General features: G+C 42.2%; 1 protein-coding gene across 1 annotated transcript in view; it reads left to right on the top strand.

Moving 5' to 3' along the window:
• Positions 1-20,662, top strand: part of LOC120840931 (neuronal acetylcholine receptor subunit alpha-7-like) — a 101,740-nt gene that overhangs the window by 46,367 nt on the left and 34,711 nt on the right. Inside the window, exons 3-6 of the mRNA XM_042290419.1 lie at positions 4,328-4,372; positions 5,387-5,431; positions 14,120-14,229; positions 19,208-19,464. Coding sequence (XP_042146353.1) covers positions 4,328-4,372; positions 5,387-5,431; positions 14,120-14,229; positions 19,208-19,464 — 457 coding nt within the window. The remainder of the gene's footprint in view (positions 1-4,327; positions 4,373-5,386; positions 5,432-14,119; positions 14,230-19,207; positions 19,465-20,662) is intronic.

Raw genomic sequence — 20,662 nt, 5'->3', positions numbered from 1 at the left:
GAGACCTCGCCACAGTTTCTTGACGAATGGTTTGCCGTTGTCACTGGAGATGAAAACAGGTGTGCCGTCTCGGCAGAAAACTTGCACCATGCACTCTATAATGGTTTTGCTGGTTGCTGTTCGTAAAGGAAAAAGTTCAATAAACTTTGTAAATTTGTCGATTATCACCAAAAGGTATTTGTTGCGTCTAGGTGTGGTGGGCAGAGGTCCTACAATGTCCACACTTAGCTCCTCCATCGGTGCAGTGGCCCACTGGCTGCTCATAAGCCCTTGTGGCTTCTGGCGGCGGGCTTTAGTGCGTTGGCACACTTGACAGCAACGAACGTGCCTGGCGACGTCAGCTCTCATTCCCAACCAGACAAAGCGGGAAGAGACGCGTTTTAGAGTTTTAAAAAAACCTGCGTGAGCGCTTGTGGGATGGTCATGTGACATCTCAAGTGCCAATTGGCGAAGATGGGTAGGGAGCCAGGGCACCTTTCTTTCCCCGCGTAGTTGAACGAGGAGGCCGTTGGCTTCTACTTCTGTTGTTTCCGCCATGTCCGCCAGTAGGCGCCGGTCAGGGTCATCATCAGGAAGCTTCATGCCTTCTTTAACACTCAGGAGCCTCGACAAAAGAGTGTCCTGCTTTTGCTCGTCAATTAATCTTGCTCTGTCGCTCAAGCAGGTGACATCGTCGATCAGGGACGCTGCTGCAGCTGCCTCGAAGGTGATCTGAGGCTCCGACTCTGGTGCACAGATCGGAAACAGCGTTTCAGGCAGGCTCTGATCAGGTATGTCTACCTGCTGGAGAGGTGCCCTACTGAGGGCATCTCCTGGGATATTCGCAAGCCCTCTCCGGTGCTTGATTTTGCAGTTGAAGCCCTGGAGTCGAAGAACCCAACGCTTGACTCTTGGGGAGGCCTGGTCGGTGCTGAACATCCAGGATAGTGAGGAGTGGTCGCAGTGGATTTCAAACTCGGTAAACTCGAGGTAAGGTCTGAACTTGTCTACTGCCCAGACCACTGCGAGACACTCCCACTTCTGGACGGTGTAACGTCGCTCAGATTCAGTAAGCACCCTGCTGATGAAGGACACCGGTTGCAGTTGGTCGGGGCCTTGCTGTAGAAGCACTGCAGCTATGCCAACTCCGCTGGCATCTGTTTCGACGACGAAGGGCCGATTCAGGTCTGGCAAACTCATCACCGCATCGTGAGCCAGTGCATCCTTGAGCAGGGTGAAGGCATGCTCCTGCTGGTGATTCCAGATCCACTTTCGGTCATTTCTCAAGAGATCGCTGAGAGGGCGGGCAATAATGGAGAACTGTTGGATAAAGTTCCGGTAATAGCCAACCAAACCCAGAAAGGCTTGCAGCTGCTTGACTGTGGTAGGTCGGGGGTAGTCGAGCACCGCCAACACCTTCCCCTCGTCCGGCCTACATTGTCCAGGGCTTATTACATGGCCCAAAAACTTCAGCGACTGGCAGCACACCTGAACCTTGTCGGGGTTCATGGTGAGTCCTGCTGATCTGATGCGCTCCAGGACTTCTCGGACATGTGTAACATGGCTGTCCAGCGTCTCTGAATACACAAGTACATCGTCCATAAATGCCATAGCAAATTGGTGGTTGATTCCATTCAGGACTCTGTCCATCAGCGTTTGAAAGGAGGCTGGACCACCTGCAACACCAAACGGCCCTGAAAGCTGGTCCCTGTAGTAGGCTGTTTCGATTGCCGCAGGGTGGGGTGGCCAGCGATACGTCGACTGCATAGCGACTGTTGCAGATCACACAGGCGCTACTAGAGCCGGTGCGAAAGTAGCGGGAATTGCAGTTTCCGTCCCGGGGAAGTCGCTGTTACCTTGTGCCCGGAAAGCTAGGTCACGGGCCACCTGGTTGCTTCTTGTGGGGGGCGGCTTGTACTGAAGACGCCACCAGGCACGCTCCCTGAGGCCGTCCGCTGCCTTGGCGAGCTCGCTCAAATTCGCGTACTGCGTCCCTTCCGCCAAATCCTGGAGCTGGGGATGCATTTGGCGTAGCACGCGGTCGACCTTTTCTGAGTCGGGCACCTCTTCCCCGAATCTTTCGTAAAATTCGGCGATCGTGTAAATGAATTCCTTGAGGTTCTCCTCGGGGTGTTGACTGCGGTGTCTCAACTCGTCCTTTAGACGTCGCTTGGCGTCGATTGAGGCGAACTCGGCACGAAACGCCGTCTTGAAATCATCCCAACTGCCGAAGTTACCGATAAAACGTCACCATAATTTGGCGTTCCCATCTAGTGCAGCCGGAACGACCTGGCTGAGACGGTTTTCAGTTGTGACTCCCGTAATCAAGCAAAAGTTTTCTAGCCTCTCGATAAATTCTTCGGGCGACTGTCGATCACTGAAGCCTGTGAACTTCGGCAACTGCGCCGCAATTCTCGGCAGAGGGCCGCCAGACGGGTGGACTGCAGCCGCGCTCACCTCGGGTTCGTTGGCTGGGGGCACTGCAGCAGTCAGTAGCAGTTGGCGCACTTGAACAGAAGCTCGCTCCCGCTGCATCACGGATCCGTAGGTTTGTCTCAAAAGGCGGGCTATCAGTTCATCTGGCACCTCCAGGTTGTCCATCTTCGATCCCGGACGAGCCCCCACTTGTTAGGATGGAACCTTTACTGTCCGTCCTTAATCCCAGAACCTAACTGCACGTTTTCCCCGATCCGTCCTCGTCGTCTTTCCCATTCCGTGTTCGTCCTCTCGCGGCACGTGCGCGGCACGTGCGCCTGGCATAGTCCTTCGCCAGACACTCCTCACACATTGTAGGACGTCGAGCTTTAAGTTGAACTAAAGTGGCAAAATACGGTGAGGATCGCATAACTCCGATATCCTGTTAAAACAAAATCAAAGGAATCCTTCAACTTTCTGTATCGTCCGAAGTTACGCAGAACACTTTCCCTCTAAAAGAACAATTTATTTTAATTTTTTTATTTTCATTTTTGGAAAACATTCTAAAACAAATCTGACAACCACTGTTTTAAGAATTTTACTACTCACTGTGAAAAGGATATTGACGGATGCAGTTTTATGTAAGAATTTAACTTAAAATTATAAAATTGATGTATTCTTTTCCGTCACAATATTGTGACACACGTGAAGTAGACAATGTATTGTAACTTAATTTCGTGAGGTACAATCGTTCTAATTAACCAACATGATATTCATATTAAAATTGTCTCACATCATCAAATATCTTTTGGCACGCCACACATTGATGAACTACAAATTGAACCAAATCTAAGACAATTACAGGACGTACGGTATGGTTAACCACAAATTTATTCAAAATTTTTGGTATATAAAAGTGGCCAGCAGTTGAAAAGTATCATTGTATAAATACTGCTTGTGAGTGTTGTATCTGAACCTTTTTTTCAGAGAGTGTGATTTTTTAATATTTGACAGAGCTCTTAACATTGCTTTTAGGATTAGCCTTTTATGCACCCTATTTTGTCTTCATTTCAGAGCACAATCTTTTTCTACCTATCGATGAAAACCGCTTTACCCACTCGGTGAATATGGTGCCTGTTTTAGCAATAAAACGCTTACACAGAAAGTAACACATCAAACAGCTTAGTTTCACAAATGCAAAACGCCTTATGATTTAAGCCAAAATATTCACAAACACATACCCAGGCGCATATTCACGTACACACATACAGAAACTCTCAAATTCGTGATAGCACACAGAACTAACTGTGATCTGCGTCACTGTTACTTTTTGATTACCAAAGGAATTGGAAAGTTTTTTTATTGCTTTCTACATATCTGAAAAAAAGCAATTACCGGTCTAGAAACGACCCTTGTTTTCATGAGCCATAATATTTGTGTATAGATTTAGCGAGCATTTGCAATTTTTCCCGGTGGCTAAGCTAAGGTCCTAAGAGGAATCATTTCAACAAATATTTTTTAAAAGTAAAAATTGCATCCCCAGATGTACGCTTAAGACGACGATAGTACTTAAGACGACCAGCACAAAATTACATGCTGGCGGTATTTCAGTATTCTTATATATAAGGCTCTGAATGATATATTCTTATATATAAGGCTCTGAATGTATAAGGCTCTTCAGTATTTGGGGGAAAACAACAAATACTGAAGAGCCTTATATATTCATCGTGGACTTCTAAACACGGATACGGAAAAAAAACAAAAAACCTAATACCGATTTTGTCTTTACAGTACAAATAGTATCGTTCCAGAAACAAAACAGTGCAAGTAATCCAGAAACATATCAACCTGTATAATCAGTGCAGTAGACCTCGGAAGTTTAACAAAAAGGGTTCGTGCGCTAAGACGTGTCGAACTCTGTTTCTCCCCGTAGGACGAAAAAAATCAGATAATAACAACAAACCTATGGTTAAACCTGGTAAGTGGCTCCAAGTGCCTACGTGATGTGCAGTGTGGAGAACGTCTTGTTACGCAGGGTTCCCTTTTTTATTCCCCGCGAAACACGCACACACACACACACACATGCACAATACGCAAGCAGGCAAACATTTGGAACAAAAAAATATTCTGTGGAGACAGGTGAAAATAGTTATTAGAAAAAACAAGTTCTCTATAGAGAAAACCTAAATGGACGGAATTAACTTCGGCACTGGAAGATAAGACAGCTCTTTCGCTCTCCCGCTACCTTGCCCATACTCTTATCTCCCTCTATCTTTCCTGATGCACTCAAACCCTACTGCGTGCGCTCTAACAATACCTATGAGCGTGTCATTTTGACCGTTAAACACTCATTATTCGATCACTTATGATCAGCTTAGCCGTTCAGCCAACTTAGAAATGATTCTCTTCAGTTCAGCAACTTAATAGGGTGGGAAGTGTGCTCCATTCCTATTCCAAGAAAGTTGAAGCAGTCCGTGTTCGGCCTTCTACCGCACGGATTGTCATAAAGATTGTCAGTCTTGGGTGCCGATTGGAGCTCCCGCGTACCGAATGTAGCCATTGGCTAAGCGGCTTATAATTAAGATATAATATTTTAAAACAAATACATTTTAGGCATTCTTACTGGTGAATATTTCATTCCATCTTCGCTAAGTTTATAGAGAATGCCTTCTGCTTCATCACTATGCAGTAACTATACAAAACCTTCGCAGAAGATGTGAAACATCGCGCCTTCTTGAATAGAAGGCCTGAGTGCTTAATGCTGTGGTGTCGCAAATCATGCAAAGCAAAACAAGCAAAACTTACAAAATGCTCCAATTAATTGACATTTTTTGTGAATCCTCTATCAATGCTGTATTGTGCCGGTCCTGCCTCACGAGTTAGATACCATGTGATGTCACGGTCTGTTGCACTGAGTCCGCGTGTTCGAGGAGGCGCGACTATAGCTCGCGATACTGACGCCTGCCTTCTCTTCACTTCACCTCTTTTGTAGGATGAAAATAATCAACTAATTATTACAAATATCTGGTTAACCTTGGTAAGCTCGCCGATCTAATACCCCGTGCCGTAATTTTTTTAGAAGTTAGGTCAGTTTTTAAATTTAAATTTACGCCGTAACAATTTTATAACCAAGGCCAGTCTGATCATTGCCATTTAAGCAGAATAGAAATAATTTGTTTCAATTTAGAGGATAAAGGAGGTTGAAGGGGTCTTTCTCGCCGAGTGGTTGTTCATTCAAATCGGCGAATACTTCAATAAAACCAGCAAACTATACAACCTACAAATATGCGCGGAGTATCATTGACGCGTGGGTGCAATGAAACAAACCAGAAAACTAAACCGGTATATCTTATGCAAAATAGACAGAGCAGATGGCAAGAATCGCTTAATTCGAGATATCAGATTTTTTTTTGCTTTAATGCTTTTGGAAAACGTTAAATTTGATATAAAAACGTTTGTCACCATTAAAAGGAGCTAACAAAAATGTATTTGTGCGCTCATATTGATAGGCGTTCGTGCCGAAAAAAATGAGTGCTCACTAAACCGATTTCTTCCAACCGAATTTATCCTCTAAGAAGCTGTTTTTTTTGTGTCTGCCCTTTTAAAAGATAACCTGAGCACACTGTCAATCATCATAGTTGAAATAAATAATAGTTGCTCTGTAAACTTTTATTAAGCCTAAGAACTACAGAGTAAACAGAGCTCATGGAAGAAGACGCTATCTGTAATTTGCAGAGCAATATGAATAGGAAGAGTCCCATACGTTGTCACTTGAACTAACTCTAACGGCATGATCGACAGATATAGATTCAATAAAATGTTCAGGTTGTTGAAGCTTTGAAGTCACTTGCCGTAGCTAACACTCTACATTGTTAGGCCCACCAATGCATGCAGCCTGCTCTTCTCCGCACGCTCACGCCTGTTTTAATTTTCCTTTTATTTTTGTAGACGGCAAATAGGATAGTTTCCTCGGTTTGCAGATTCCCGATCAATGCATGACCCTTTTGGAGAGAGTAAGGGGCTTAAAAATTATGAGATAGTGCACGTTGACTAGTAACTATTCAAATACATTAATATCATGTTCGAGTAGCATATACAAGGCATATAGACAACTTCAGTGGCACTGCAAGCGTGAGTGCATGTCTGAATTTTTTGAAAATGTTAGAGAGGAATCATGACGGGGTTTTCCTGAACAAGTTACCAGAGAGTTTCCTTTTTGAGACTCGTACATATTGCTTTAATCATTGCGACAAGAGTACAAAATGATTAACCAAGAATTTGCAATATATTATTACAACGTGTAAAGTGGTTCTTTAGTGAGTTTTATTTTTCGTTCACACTTTATTCCGAAATTAAAATAGTTTTGTTTTTCCTAGTAAAACTTGGGTTAAATTATATTTTAAGACAGTATCCGTGGGTGCCTGCGTTTGCTTTAGAGATATTTATGGGTTTTAATGTAAAATCTAATGCAAGGTATAATTAAAATAAATAACACGTTGAAGTTAAACCTGTTCTTGTTAGTGCAAAGAAAGCCTCATCCTCTCAGAGTAAACAAAACTGAGGGTCGCTGTAAACTGCCCTTCGATGAAGGTAACTGTGCGCAAAATTAAGGACACGAGAGTGAAATATTATTTGGATTAACTCAATAAACAATGCACGTGAAACCTATCGTCATCTTACCAAAATTATAGGAGAAAGGAGCAGTACTCGCCATCTTGGATTCTTATAAAAAAAGGACAGCGACCTGGTCGAAGGGTAATTTCTAATCCCCGGACTAACCTTTTATTATAATGAATGCCGCGGTTGAATAAATATTAACAAAAAGTTGTATTTTTATTAGATTTCTAGTATATCATGTTAATTTGTTTTCTGCATCTGTAAAACACTTTTTTTTGCACTAATAGTCTGAGTCTTTTTTTTTTCACTTCGTTACAAAGAACTCTTTAAAAATACGCAAAGCGGTTTCCGAAAGTAAAAGTGAAAGAACAGTTTAAAATATGAAGGTAATATTCGAATAGATTTCTGCGTCGAAGCTTGATGGTTATTTTTGAAACAAAAAGTATATGAGGAATCATACAAACTCAAAACACAATTTCGATAAAAATGTAAAATTATAATGAAAACCAAAATAAACTCAACCAGAACACAGTAATATTTTCTACCCTCCCACGCTTTTCGATGTTGCGCTTCTGCTTGTGAATGTTGGCTATGCTTTACCAAAACTGCACGCAAGCCTTCAGGATATGCCTCAAATATTGTCGCCAGTAAAAAATATTCGCGCATATTTCAATTTTATAGATGTTCTGGCTGTCGCGCAATATATCTGGTGGCAATTACTGCAATATTTTTAAGTCACTAACTCACTGACAACCAAATGTTTGGTTAACAATATACTATAATGCTGCATACTTAGGCTGCGGGTGATTATACATTTTTTTGTTGATTTTGTAAGGTATACTTTGTTTCTCTAGTTAATAATATAAGTGTTTTAGATAAAAATTAATGAAAGAATATCAACTTTGGATCTGTACAAACAATTTATCATATTTTGTCTTTGCCACACTTTGCCCTTCATGTTGAGAAGCGCTTGTAGAGGAGAAATAAAAATAGCAATAGACATTTTGTTTCGATAAAAGGGAGAACAAATAGACATATTTATTCCGGCAGTGTGGGCTCTAGAATTCATTGTTCTCGAGTTCAACAATTTGACGGTATGAGGACTCTCCTCTAGTAATATGGAAATATTAAGTTTAATGAACCCACATATTTTCTGCCCCCAGTGTTTAGAAGGATTTCATGTCATTATTTTACTGCTCGTTTGACCAAACAACTCCACTGCAGAATCTCACCTCGACATGGGCGAAACATCAGCCTTGCGTGGAATGTATTGTCGCAGTAAAAAATTTGCCCGAATGAACGTTTTAATGCAGATCAGTTTACTCTACTGTTGGATAGGCCGATCATTTGGCAATAAGGGCTTCCGATTTTGAAAACCGACGGTACACCAACCTGTCAGCTTTCTTGTGTTATCGATGCAGAAGCATGTGATGGCATCTCTCTTCAAGATGTTAGAGACCTGACGGAGCCATTTTGCGCTCTCTTCGAGTTGACTGGATATTGAGGTGTGGAAGGTTAGACCATTTCCGAACTCTCAGTGTAATTCGCTTCATTGGAGGCTGCCTTCACAGCTGACTAGCGGAGAGCATCCCACTATTTAATACGACTGATAATGCTCGAATTGTATTTCCATCAATAGATAGATTTTACAAGTATAATTAGCGCTAGGGTGCTTCACACGATCAGTTCAGTAATCTCAATATCAGTTCAATAGGCTTAAACGACACTTCTCATCTTCATTCAACCCATCTCCTTCCTAATGTTGTCGTGGCGCCGTATTTCAGAGTGATGTTCAGTTCGGAATATAAAAGACTGAACTTAATAACCGTGCTACATTCAGCAATATATTCGTACAACTTCAAAGGCTCGATAAGGCGATGAAATCTGTAGCAGCCACTCAGCGTGAAGCCAAGTCTTGTTAGGATCATGCATCGCAATAACGTGTCAATATTCTTACAAAACATGCTGGCTATTCAGTGAAGCACCCAAATTACTGTTGCTTTATTGGTTCTCATGTTTCTCGCAATAGTAGTCACTGGATTCCTGGACTATTCAGAACACATTTTAATTAGTCGGTGTAAATGGGCTGGGACATCGCGTATTCAACTGTGTACGTGAAAATAAACAATATTACAAAGTACTTTCAAATATAATAGACCGTTGCCGTCCTATTGTCAAGCTATTGCTAGTACGCCTCAAATAATAGGATGACAGCTGCTGTTCGATTTCTTGAGACATATTAGGGTGCCATGCGCAATTTTCGTCCCAGTGTTCATAAGAGGATAATATTGTACAGCCCGTCGCCGACTTCCTCTAAGCTCTGATCAAGATTACAGTTTCCGAATCGAAATTTCGTTGTTTATGAAACTATAACGGCGGGCAAGGGGTACGCGCAGGGAATTACGGAAGACGGCGACAACACGCAACCAGATGACGCCGGACTTGCAGGTGTAATGTGACCGGGACGTCAAGTACACCGTATAAAGAAGGAGGATTTGTAGAAATTGCGTTTGAGGGACCTTCCTTGCATTTCACCTAATGTTAACGTAGAAGCATCTTATCAAGAGTGAGTTTCTTCGTGTCAACGCCAGCGACGGCGCCGGCCGCAGTGAGATGATTGTTGCTGGAGTGACTGAAGTAGCAGCTACTTGTTCCGGAGCCCCATCAAATTAGAAGACCAATTCCTCCTCCACGATGTTCCTTCGTATGCGCTCTTTGTGCTTCATGCTAATGACAAACCTTCGCTGACCAATCAACCCAGCGGTGTCCCGGATTGTTAAGTCATCAAAGCGCGTTAGTTCACGCCGAACTTGAACTCTATTCGTAGTTTCGTGTTGAACGTTCAGGAGTGGATGCCTTCAACTTCAATCTTCACAAACCTTGCTTTTGTTTTCTTTTTCTATGTTTTTTGTTGTGAATCTCGGCATTCCATTGCGTTTTAATTTCAGTGTTCGTATTCTAAACTAAAAAAATATATATACAGCACACTTTGACACCAATAAAATCTACGGCGCCATAAAACTTGTTTTCTAGTATATCATTAAGAGTGACAAAAAACATTAAGCGACTGACCACCCTTTGACAGACGTTTCCTCGCCAATGTTCCAAAAGTTTGAAATTGTTTAATCACGATGGTTCGCGTCAAATCGAATTTAAATTTGAGTTAGCGAGTTTGCACAAATTAGCATAAACTTCTGCGCGGACAAACTGTAAAGCGAGAAGGCATTTTGTTCTTGATCTGTTCCGCAGGTTCACCGCGTAGGGGGCAGGCATGGTGCCACGGCGCACACCACCCAAGAGAGAGAAACAAGCGAAGAAAGTGTAATTTTCTGGAGCAATGAACGAGGTCTAGTAGCGTTCCCAATAAAAACTGACGCGGGAACAATGTCTTGTTCGGCATTTCGCCCGTGCCAGGACCCTAGGAAATTAAAAACAATCCCAGTGGACGTCACACATGGTCTTTAGTTGAAATCAAGTGTGGGCGACTCAATCGCTGCGCAAAAAAACACTTGCATTTGTAGCAATATGTGCGCTCTAGTGTATGGCCTCTAAAAGCAACTTGTGTTTTTCCAACATATTTTGCAATTTTCAGCTGATATTAATCGCCTAATTCATGTAAAATAAGGAGGTATGAAGGTACTAAACTTTCCTTACTTCTTAAATAACCTTTAAAAAAACAAAAATAAAACGTTGGAGTACGGTATCCCCGCAGTCGCTCTCCTAGGATACAATGCATCTTAAACAAAATAAAGGCAAATTGTGCCGAAAAAGGCAGGCCACGAATGTCAGAAGAATGTTTTACTCATCTCTTCTGTGCAGAGGGACACATTACCGCACATCAAAAAACACGACAGCAATTACGAATCACCTGGATCTTGGCATTCTTATTTCAAAAGGAAGATAGGACCCCGTGCCAGTCTCATTAGCATGGATTAATTGGGGCTGTGAACCGCGGTCTATTCGGCATTATCTCACACGCGCTACAGCCCCATGAGGCTGCCATCATTACTAAACTTAAAAGGCCCACAATGCAGTGTATAAAGCAAAGAACATAATGAAAGCAACCGGAGAAAGCACCAGAAGGAAAGTTTAGGGGGCAGGTTATTGTTCCACTTAATCCTCCGAGGGTAAGAGGCAAACATCTGGGAAAAATGGCGTTATATTTTATCTGTTACCAAAGGGTCATTCGATCTTTACTTTGTGTTCAGCCTTCGATTTCGTACTCAAAGAGGGAGAGTAAAAACAAAAATAAAAATATCAAATACTTTCAGAGAGCGAGGCAGCCGTTTTGTTTCTGTAAGCAGCCATTCAGCATCTGTGATTGCGCCGTAGCCATTGCATTGCGATAAACTATTTAGTGTATTCTGATCACAGGCGGAGGAAACCCACTTCTGCTTTCGCACGTAACGGATGTTCTTTCATTGCAAAGTATATATATATATATATATATATATATATATATATATATATATATATATATATATATATATATATAATATTCGTTTTTGTTTAGATTGAATTTCAGCTTTGCTTTGGCGTCTTATGGTACTTCTATTTAAATCTGTATAAGTTAGCTTTCGTTTTAGTATAATTTGTCTCCAGCAAAGTTCTAGGTGTAAAAGAATATCGCTATTTTGTGCAAGAGTGGCACGATAATGTAGGTTTACGTAGATTACTTTAAAAAAAAGAATTCGAGTTTGGTTTTGCAGTCTTACATAGCAAACTGAGGTTCCTACAAGCAAGACTTTCTTAAAATAAATCTCCGTGAGCAATTCAACTCCCAATTTATTCCTGTCCCTCCCTGTCCCTTCCGATCAAAGGAGCGGTGGGACGCTGCGCTACACGGCTCAGACCTGACCACCGAATTACATGTGGTCCGTAGGGATGCCGAGGCCGCCGGGCCACATGGGCTCCCGGCCACCAAGTGTGACTAACTGCCGACTGAGGGCGGACATAACCGCCTTCACCTCTATAAATAAGTAAAGTTATTTACATCCATCCATCTATGTCTGCACATAACGGCGCAATTAATAAAGCACCAAGTTCAGCGGGTAGAAAGCTTTAGCGAGGCAGTCAATGCCCCACATTTTTATGTTCGTTGTAGTTACTGTCCTAGACAGCCCTTAGACGGTCGAAAATAATTCGATATTTATATTTTTGTTGGCTAACAATATGGCGCATTGGAAAAGTTTGAGCTGTTTTTGATTAGGTTTAGAATATTTAAAATTCTGTGCATATTCAGCCGGGTCGAAGCGCTAAGAAATTGACCGTAGCATATTTATTCACCGCACAATGCAGCTCCCGAAATATGATAACGTACTGGCACACATATTCTGAGGCAGCTCCAAGAGTCGTAGCTGGAATGGCGCCTTCCATTTGAGTGTCGTGGGGCTCAAACACAATTCTGAAAGCGTCATTCAGCGCTGCTAACAAACGTGTCGTCTTTGTCTCTGTTTGTGGACGATCTATCTTAAAAATTAATTTTACCCCTTCACTTACAAATAGTTTGACGACTATTGAAACAACCCTGGCGAGAAAAGTTTTTTTAGGGAAACTCAAGCTTGTCTTTAAGGTACAAAAAATAAAGTTTTATTTTCATTGTTTCTCAAACTAACAAGTCGTCGGCGTTGAATTTGCCAGTTAGCAATAATGTAAAATGGGAGGGGCACAGTGTTTTTAAAAGAACGTTCTTTTTCTTAAGGGCATTATTTCTTTACATAAACACTCCGTGATTAAAGGTAAATTTAAAAACAAATCGACAATATATACCAATGCGCAGGTGTCGACCATTTAAAGGATTTCTTAAGGAATTTAGACAACGAACATAAAACATTAGAACGAGATTTTAGCAAAATGTTTCCGCGAGCTCCAATTTCTGAAAATAAATTGAAATACCAATTTTAGTTTTAGTTTTCATAAAAGAAAAACTCAGTCCTAAGCGATTACCAACAATTACTGCTTTATTTAAAGAATTCATAATTAGCTATCTGTAGTCATTAACTGGAAAGAACGCCTGGGAGGCGTTTTGGCCGTCCTGACCACAGAGTACGAGGTCACTGGCTTCTGCAGTGCCGAGACGGCGACTTAACTTTACGCAAGACTGAAACGGGATAGCACTGTTGGACCATTAGAGAAGACAGCTTGCTTGCTGGAAGGAAACTTGAAACTTCCACCCCCTTTGTTTTTAGTTTATTAGTTCACAGCGGCAGAATCACAATTAACAACAAAATTTCTTCATCACAGGGCAGCTTTACTGGTGCATTTAAAATTTAAAAAAAACTATTAGCATCTGGTTCAAGCATCGCCCCTGTGAAGTGGCTTGCTGAAAGCGGCCCCCCTTATAAGCAGAACAGACTGTCTGTAAAGCAAGAGTAATGAATGCTTCACACTGAGACTTAGCGCAATCAAATGGAAGGCGAAAACATCTTTTGTTTGTTTTCTTCTAAATCTCCTTTGATACCGACACTTATTTGTTTGCTGTTGTTCAGATTCCCTCCCTTCCGGTTCGCACCTTTTCCTCCATTGTCATTAATCCATACCCTCCTCAAATTGGCCGCCACATTTCGCTTCCTTCAGTACACTCTCAGAACTGGCGTGCATATCGGAGTTTCTCGGTGTCCTATTCATTGTTTCAGCAGAATCACTCGGACAGTTGACCGTAATTAATACCGAATTTCACTCTTTTTTCTTTATCTTTTGTCAATGATTTTATCTTCCCTCTCTCAATTCCTCCTTGCTTCGCTTTCTGTCTCCCTTTCTCGTTACTTTCTGAACGTTCTATAATCCTCGCGTGGTGGCGGAACTCTCTTCCCTGACATTTTTTCATAGCCTCGCTCTTTCTCCTTTTTCTTTCTTTCCCCCTTTCCTTCTTGCTTTCTTTCCTATTTCTATTTTTTTCCTTTATTTCGTTCTCTTTTTGTTCATCTTTTTTGTTTCTTTTTTATATTGTCTCTATCTTTCTTTCTCTTTCTCTCATTATCTGTCTTCCCTTATACCTGTTTTCTCTCTTCCTCTCTTCGTTTTTTCCTCTTCTTTCTGTCTTTCCCTTCACTTCCCCGGGCGCCCTTACGCACGGAAAATGTGTTCCTCGACAGTTCTTCGACGAAAGGATTGGATTGACGTGAACCTCCGCTGGGATCCAAAGCTCTACGGCGGAGTGCAGGAAGTGCGGATCCCGCCGAGCAAAATTTGGAAACCCGACGTGCTGATGTACAACAGGTGAGATGCGCCAACTTTATTCACGTCACTTCCGAGTAAATAGAAATGTGTGCAATCAGTGGTGCCATAACGTTTGCTCTACGAAGACGGATCTGTCTTTACTGTATTATCTTATAGAAAAAAAGTGTATGTAAATGTTTATACCGCGGCAAAGAACATGATGAAAAAAAAAGTGCTATTTAGTACCACACACCACCCCGAGATTTCAACTACCATCCGCCAAAGTTGTGGTTAACTTTTGATTCATATCATTCACAACCCCTTTTTTCCCTTATTTCTGTAGTCGCTGTCCTGGTGTTTGTGTGTGAACAGAGGCAACCTAAATGGTGCGTACATCGCGCGCAGGATATATACCACATATATCCACACGACGCGTGTGGATATATGTAGTATACCTCGCCGGTAATCACGCTGATCCAGGGTTCAGATCTAGGCTGCACCGAACTTTGCCCTTCGGCAGCTTTGTAACTTTTATTCAAAGTCAATTGTACGGTTCATTCATCTGCATATTTCGCCTATTTTGATATAGAAACGTAAATAACCCGTATAGCCATCGCGCCACACGTTAGTATTATTACAACACAAAAGTGTAAGCTGTTTTGTATTGTTAACTCACTGATCCTAGCGTACAACGCATTCTGAAGCAGTCGCCGTAAAAGGAGACCTCTTTAAGTCCGAAACTCTGCTAAAACTTTGTCGTTCATATAACGAAATGCAAAGAAGTTTCCGTAGTATGTTTTCGTGCATTTTTCAGAACAAAGGGAAGGAGACGATACAAGTGTTGGTTTAGAGTTACCTTTAATATTGATGCAATCTTTGCGAGGGTTTTGCTGAGCGACCATATTTTCAGAAGTCCACATATTGGGGAGAGATTTAGGAAGTTATAACGAATGGATAACGCAATCTTAGAAACTCGCAAAAAGACAGCTCAAAATCTGTAGGCGCTTAAGGATACATGCATTTTTATCGCTTAAAAATTTGAAGCATAGTTTAAAGCAGATTCATTCTTTCAAGCGTTGTTCGCTAACTTCTGGTCACGTATTTGAAAGGCAGTCGTTTGTCTGCTCCCCTAACATGTTGCATTTGTTCCAATAACGCTTCACTACGCTTTTTCGAAGTTAAAAAAAAACGTTAATAAATGTTATTGATTCGAATTCGAGTGTTCGTCAGAAAACAGAAAAACAAAACAGAGTTCTAGCAAAATGAGTCTTCAGAAACTTAATGACAATTTTTTGCACACTTTGATTGGCGGACACTTATTGAGCCCAATTTCCAAGCGTATAATTGCACACTCATAATCTTTCCCGTGAGAAAGTGTACTTTGTCTCCGCTATAATTAAGAAAAGAAAGGTAAAAATAATTATAAATACTGAGCAACAGTTATTGGCGGCGTTCAAAAGCAGGCTCTGCCACACATTTGACAAGTTGTCGACGTCCCTATTTCAAATCCGTAATTAATAATAACCAAAATATCTGACGAAAACTGGCGTTTTAGAAGAAAAAAAGAGGATAATTCGTTTGTATTAAGTTTTTTACTTTTTTTAATGTGTATATATTTTTCGTAAACTTTATATCTCGAGCGCAGTTAAAATGAATATTTTGCTATTCAGCGGAGGTTATAAGAAGAAAATTAAATTAAAGATCTGATTTGACTTTTGCGACACCTGTCTACGTTTAAAGGCATGAAACATTCATCGGATTTCAAAAGTTATCAAGAGTGAGAGAAAAAAATATTTCGCGAAGGCACAGACATCCAAATATATGGCTAAGGAACAGAGCTGTCAGAAGCACCAACACCCGGGCATACACATCGTTATAGAAAAAAAATTACGTATTAATGATGTCGGAATTCTAGAGTATACAGAGGACCTACCCGAAACGCTGGTCTTGACCTGCTCATTTCGAAATCGAAAGCTGTTTCTAATTGTTATTCAGGCTTCATACCATCTGCCACAGCACCTTCAGTGTTATTGGAATGAAGACCACCTTACCCTTTACTAATCTTTGGCTGTGCCTCTCCAAAAACCAATGCTGTTCGCAAGTTCGTCTGCTTCTTGCGCAGGGGTTGCGGTGACGTCAGAAGAACGCCATGCTCTGATTGGCTACGATTGGTAGGATAGTGGGTAGACCTCGAGGCAGCTAGCACTGAAGTCTAGCCGCTACCCTTTCGGTTAGAGCCAACCAGCACTCGGCGTTTTGACGTCACTGCAACCCCTGCGCAAGAGGCAGACGAACTTGCGCTCCGTGTAGCAATTCAACTGGTATTCCAATCAGTTAGTTATTACCATAGTTAGTGACAGCTTAAGAAACGCAGGTAAAGGTTTAGTAAGCTCGCCCTTTGTGAATCGTTCTGCTGCGTTCTTATCGGCTAATGCAACAATGTAATCGGCTGCGACGCGCCCTGCGTTTCTTAAGTTGTCGATGAGTACAGACCTCGATTCATTACGACGCCCATTGACCATAGGAACATTGCCAGTTTTTTTGTTCCCTTTGAGTTAAAATCACCTTCCTGGACATTGAACCAACTGTTTTGCAATCATTTTAGAAATGACGCGAATAAACTCCATTGCTTTAATTGTACATTATAATTTTTATTTTACCATAAATATCGCTGCCACGCGTTTTTTTTTTTTTTTTTGAAGCGTGTTTTGGTATGACACACTTTTATCTGTAACGGCACTGCTATAGAGGGCAAAGAAAAAAAAAAGAGATATATATATATATATATATGGAGAGAGAGAGAGAGAGATAACTAAGCCACTATATTTGTCTTTGGATTATTAGTTTTTACTATTAGAAGCAACAAATCTGGAATTAAAGGGACCATGAAATGACCTTTTTTTGCATTTGAGGAACAACTTTTACATTAAACCTTCAATGTTCACTAAACGCCGAACAGGCATCCGTTTTCGCTTCGGTTTATTAACTTTTACACGAGCAATTATTGAAATATTGAGTTTTTCTTACTCTCCTACTCATCGCAAAAGAAGCCGCAGCGCAGTTTGGACGGTTGTGACGTGCCCTGTCACCAGAAACGGGAGTTCTCTTGGCAGTAGTAGATTGGGAGCGATAGCTGAGAGCTGGCGGTGTGCCGGTAGGTTTTACTGCGCTGGTGGCACCGATGCCACCGACATAATTTCTCAATCGGCGCCTCTCCTCACCGAGATAGCCGTGAACACATCGCATATGAGCGAAATTCAATTAGATATGTTGCGCTACAGCGAGAGCATGGGACTGGTCCCATACGAAACGCAGGAGGTCGTCAGCACGACAGTCGCTTCTCCGCCGCCGTCAGCCATTTCCGCTATATCTCTTAAAAGTAGGGGACGCGCTGTCACTCACTGGCGTGGCAGAATCTGCACGGAGTCTCCTATGGGCTCAAGCTTAATGAACTTTTATTTTGTCTGGATAGGCTCGCAGGAGACAGTGGCTAAAAAAAAATAATGCAGTATGCCGTCTTGGACGATCAGGACATTAAAACACGACTTTACTGATAGTACAAATCTAGTCACACGCCTATTCTACGACTGCAAAAGACAATGTAATCTTAGCAAAAAATATAGCCACGTAGAAATGAAATTTCATGATCACATAGACGTTGCGATCGTTCAAGGAATGCTAACAATAATCACTTTTCTCGGGTGATGAAAACGCGTCGAAATTCGCATCCTTCATACACGTCTTTAAATACCGTACGCACCAGTAATATCTCGAACCTGATCACACGCATGGAATGCGCAAAATAAGAAAGCCGGGCGATGCTCGAGGACACAAAAGCTAAGAAAGCACCACTCTGGTCGAAGTATAGAAAGACGACGGCACGAGCGTTTTTAGCTGTCTCGAGGGTGCCGCCGCAATATCCCTGCACGAGTAGATGATCTTTCCTTTTAGGACGTGCTGGCTTATCATAGCGACCCGCGACGAGAATTCAGGCAAGCATAGCGCTCTACGCGGAACGATGAGCTTCCACTACGGCGACCAGGTCGATCACCACCACCGACGCCATGTTTTTCAGCAGCAAGCGACTATGCGCAGGCGCAATCTGATCATTCGCTTGCTTCATTTACCACACGATAGATGACGTATAGCCCGAGTATTATAAAATTCGGCGATTTCCGTCACATCGCTAATTATTACACAGAATGGGGACCAGAATAATCTTTAGCACAACTTCTAAGAAACCATCTCCAGGAATTTATTGTTTATGATCGCGGTGCTGGTGAGGTAGGCTTTGATCTAACAGGCAATGTGGATTGAACTGATGTGCCGTGGCACCGCGGATGCATCGCAGGGAAAAGGCAGAGAGCTTTCGAAAGAAAGAGGGTACAAAAGAGTTCGCTTTTTTTTTTTTAAAGTTTAATAGAAAAACATTTTTTATTATTCTCAATTTTTGCGCTTTGGCTTTCTTTTCACGTCTTTTACGACGTGCGGTGGATGAAACTCGATTTCAAAATGGTTTCATGGTCCCTTTAACCTAACCTTAGAAACGAGATTTTGCCAGGCGGCTCAACTAGCATAGACAGTTGTCTCTATTCCGTTGATGAGAAACGTCGGTCGTCGTTTTAAGTTTCTTCAGTCCCACCTTTTTGAAGGTGGCATTAGCTGCCTCGCGCGACAAGTTGACCAAAGATATAAAACAAAAAGCTTCAAGACGGTTCGTGTGCTTGCCTACTGAATATTTTTTTTTTTTTTTTTTTTTGTTTAACTTCGTATACTATGGAGTATAAACCAAGGATCAAAGGAGTTAATTATGTAATAACAGACTAAATGACCCACCTGTTTCTGACACGACCTCCACAAAATAAGACGAGAAACCAAAATTTAAACACATTATAGCTGCGATAAAAGAAAAAAAGAACATGTTGCGAGGTTATACTTTTGAAGGTCGGGTGTGGCGCTTTCTTACCTCCTCTGTGTGTGTCTTTTTAATTGTGTCTCATTTTGTTTTCCCGCACATTTTTTATTCTTCTTCGCACAGCGCGGACGAAAAATTCGACGGGACGTATCCTAGAAACGTTGTTGTCCGCCACAACGGCAGCTGTAACTACATCCTACTGGGTATATTTAAAAGCACGTGCAAGATCGACATTACTTGGTTCCCCTTTGACGACCAGAAGTGCGACCTCAAATTCGGTTCGTGGACACACAGCGGCTACCAGTTGGACCTGCGAGTCAAAAGCGACGAGGGAGGAGACCTATCCTCCTACATCTCCAACGGCGAATGGGACCTCATTGGTGAGTCACTCTGCCTCTGCTGCGTCCACTCGGAATCCGCAACACACTATTTTTCGAAAGTGGGCGCCATCGCCTGTGCGCCAATGTTTGGGCACGTACTCTGAGCGTGCAATGGACGCGAGCCCTGCGTGATAATTCGCCGAAGACTCGGATACAATCACACGCTTCGTGCCCAAAAAATGTTGATTACCAATGTTGCTTGATGAATTGTTGAAAAGGGTCTATTCATTCGCTTTAAAATACCTATGCGGCGTGCAAAGTCGCTGCACTCGCTGCGCTTTCTGCGCAGCGAGTGCAGTGACGTCAGATCGCCAATTGCTATTAGAAGGATGATGGTTAGACAGAAAGACTAGCTATTTTTGTTTCTACCCACAATATTCCTCCGGCAAGAGCGGAGAAGGGTGTCGTGTGCTCCTCGCTCAAAGGCAGCAGTGGCGTCAGGGTCACCGCTAGGACGCCGAACGCCAGTGTCGTCTGCTAGTCGTAACAATGGCTGATTACCTTTCCATTATGGCTTTCAGAAATCCATTGGTTTTCACGAACGAGGACTTAGCCTTCGAGCAAGGGGAATGGAAATTCCTCGAATGTTTTGTTGTTTTTTGTCCAAGAATGACTATAAGACGCGCTCCAACGAACGAGGAAATCAAGGACCATAGATGTCGTTTGCTCTCAACCGCCGTCCCTACCGAAGACCAAACAGCTACGGGGGCGGCGATTGGTTGCGTTCGTCGCACACATCATCATTCCCTCTCCCATCCGCCGAAAAAGGCTGTGAAAGAATGAAATTGGGTTTTTTTGGCGCATCAGCAACAAAGCCCATAGTGCGCCAGAACTATGATAAAGAAATAGAAAGGACATGTTGACAACATAGTCAGCTCTCGTAAAGCAGCACAAAAATTTAGAGACGGTGTATAAGGCCAATATCCTTTAAGAATTCATAAACCAGTTTATCTCATTTGAGAGGTTCTTCCCCTAGCAAAATCATCAGGTGAAATGGAACATGCTCTGGTAAAACAATGCAAAATGTTTGTGACGTTCACCTTCAAATTTCGTGCAGACTAAGAGAATATGTAGAATAGTTTGGGTTTCAGAGCAGAAATCACACTCGGGTGCCTCTTCCCCCCTTAGAAGATGTCCATGGGTGAGATGTGTATGTCCAATCTGCAATCGACACAAAATAACCTTGTAAAAACGCTCA

This window comes from Ixodes scapularis, unplaced genomic scaffold, assembly GCF_016920785.2.
Source record: "Ixodes scapularis isolate PalLabHiFi unplaced genomic scaffold, ASM1692078v2 PGA_scaffold1__304_contigs__length_218370807, whole genome shotgun sequence".
NCBI classification, from domain to species: domain Eukaryota; kingdom Metazoa; phylum Arthropoda; class Arachnida; order Ixodida; family Ixodidae; genus Ixodes; species Ixodes scapularis.
Note: the sequence above shows the minus strand (reverse complement) of the source record. Positions and strands in the feature narration are given on the sequence as shown.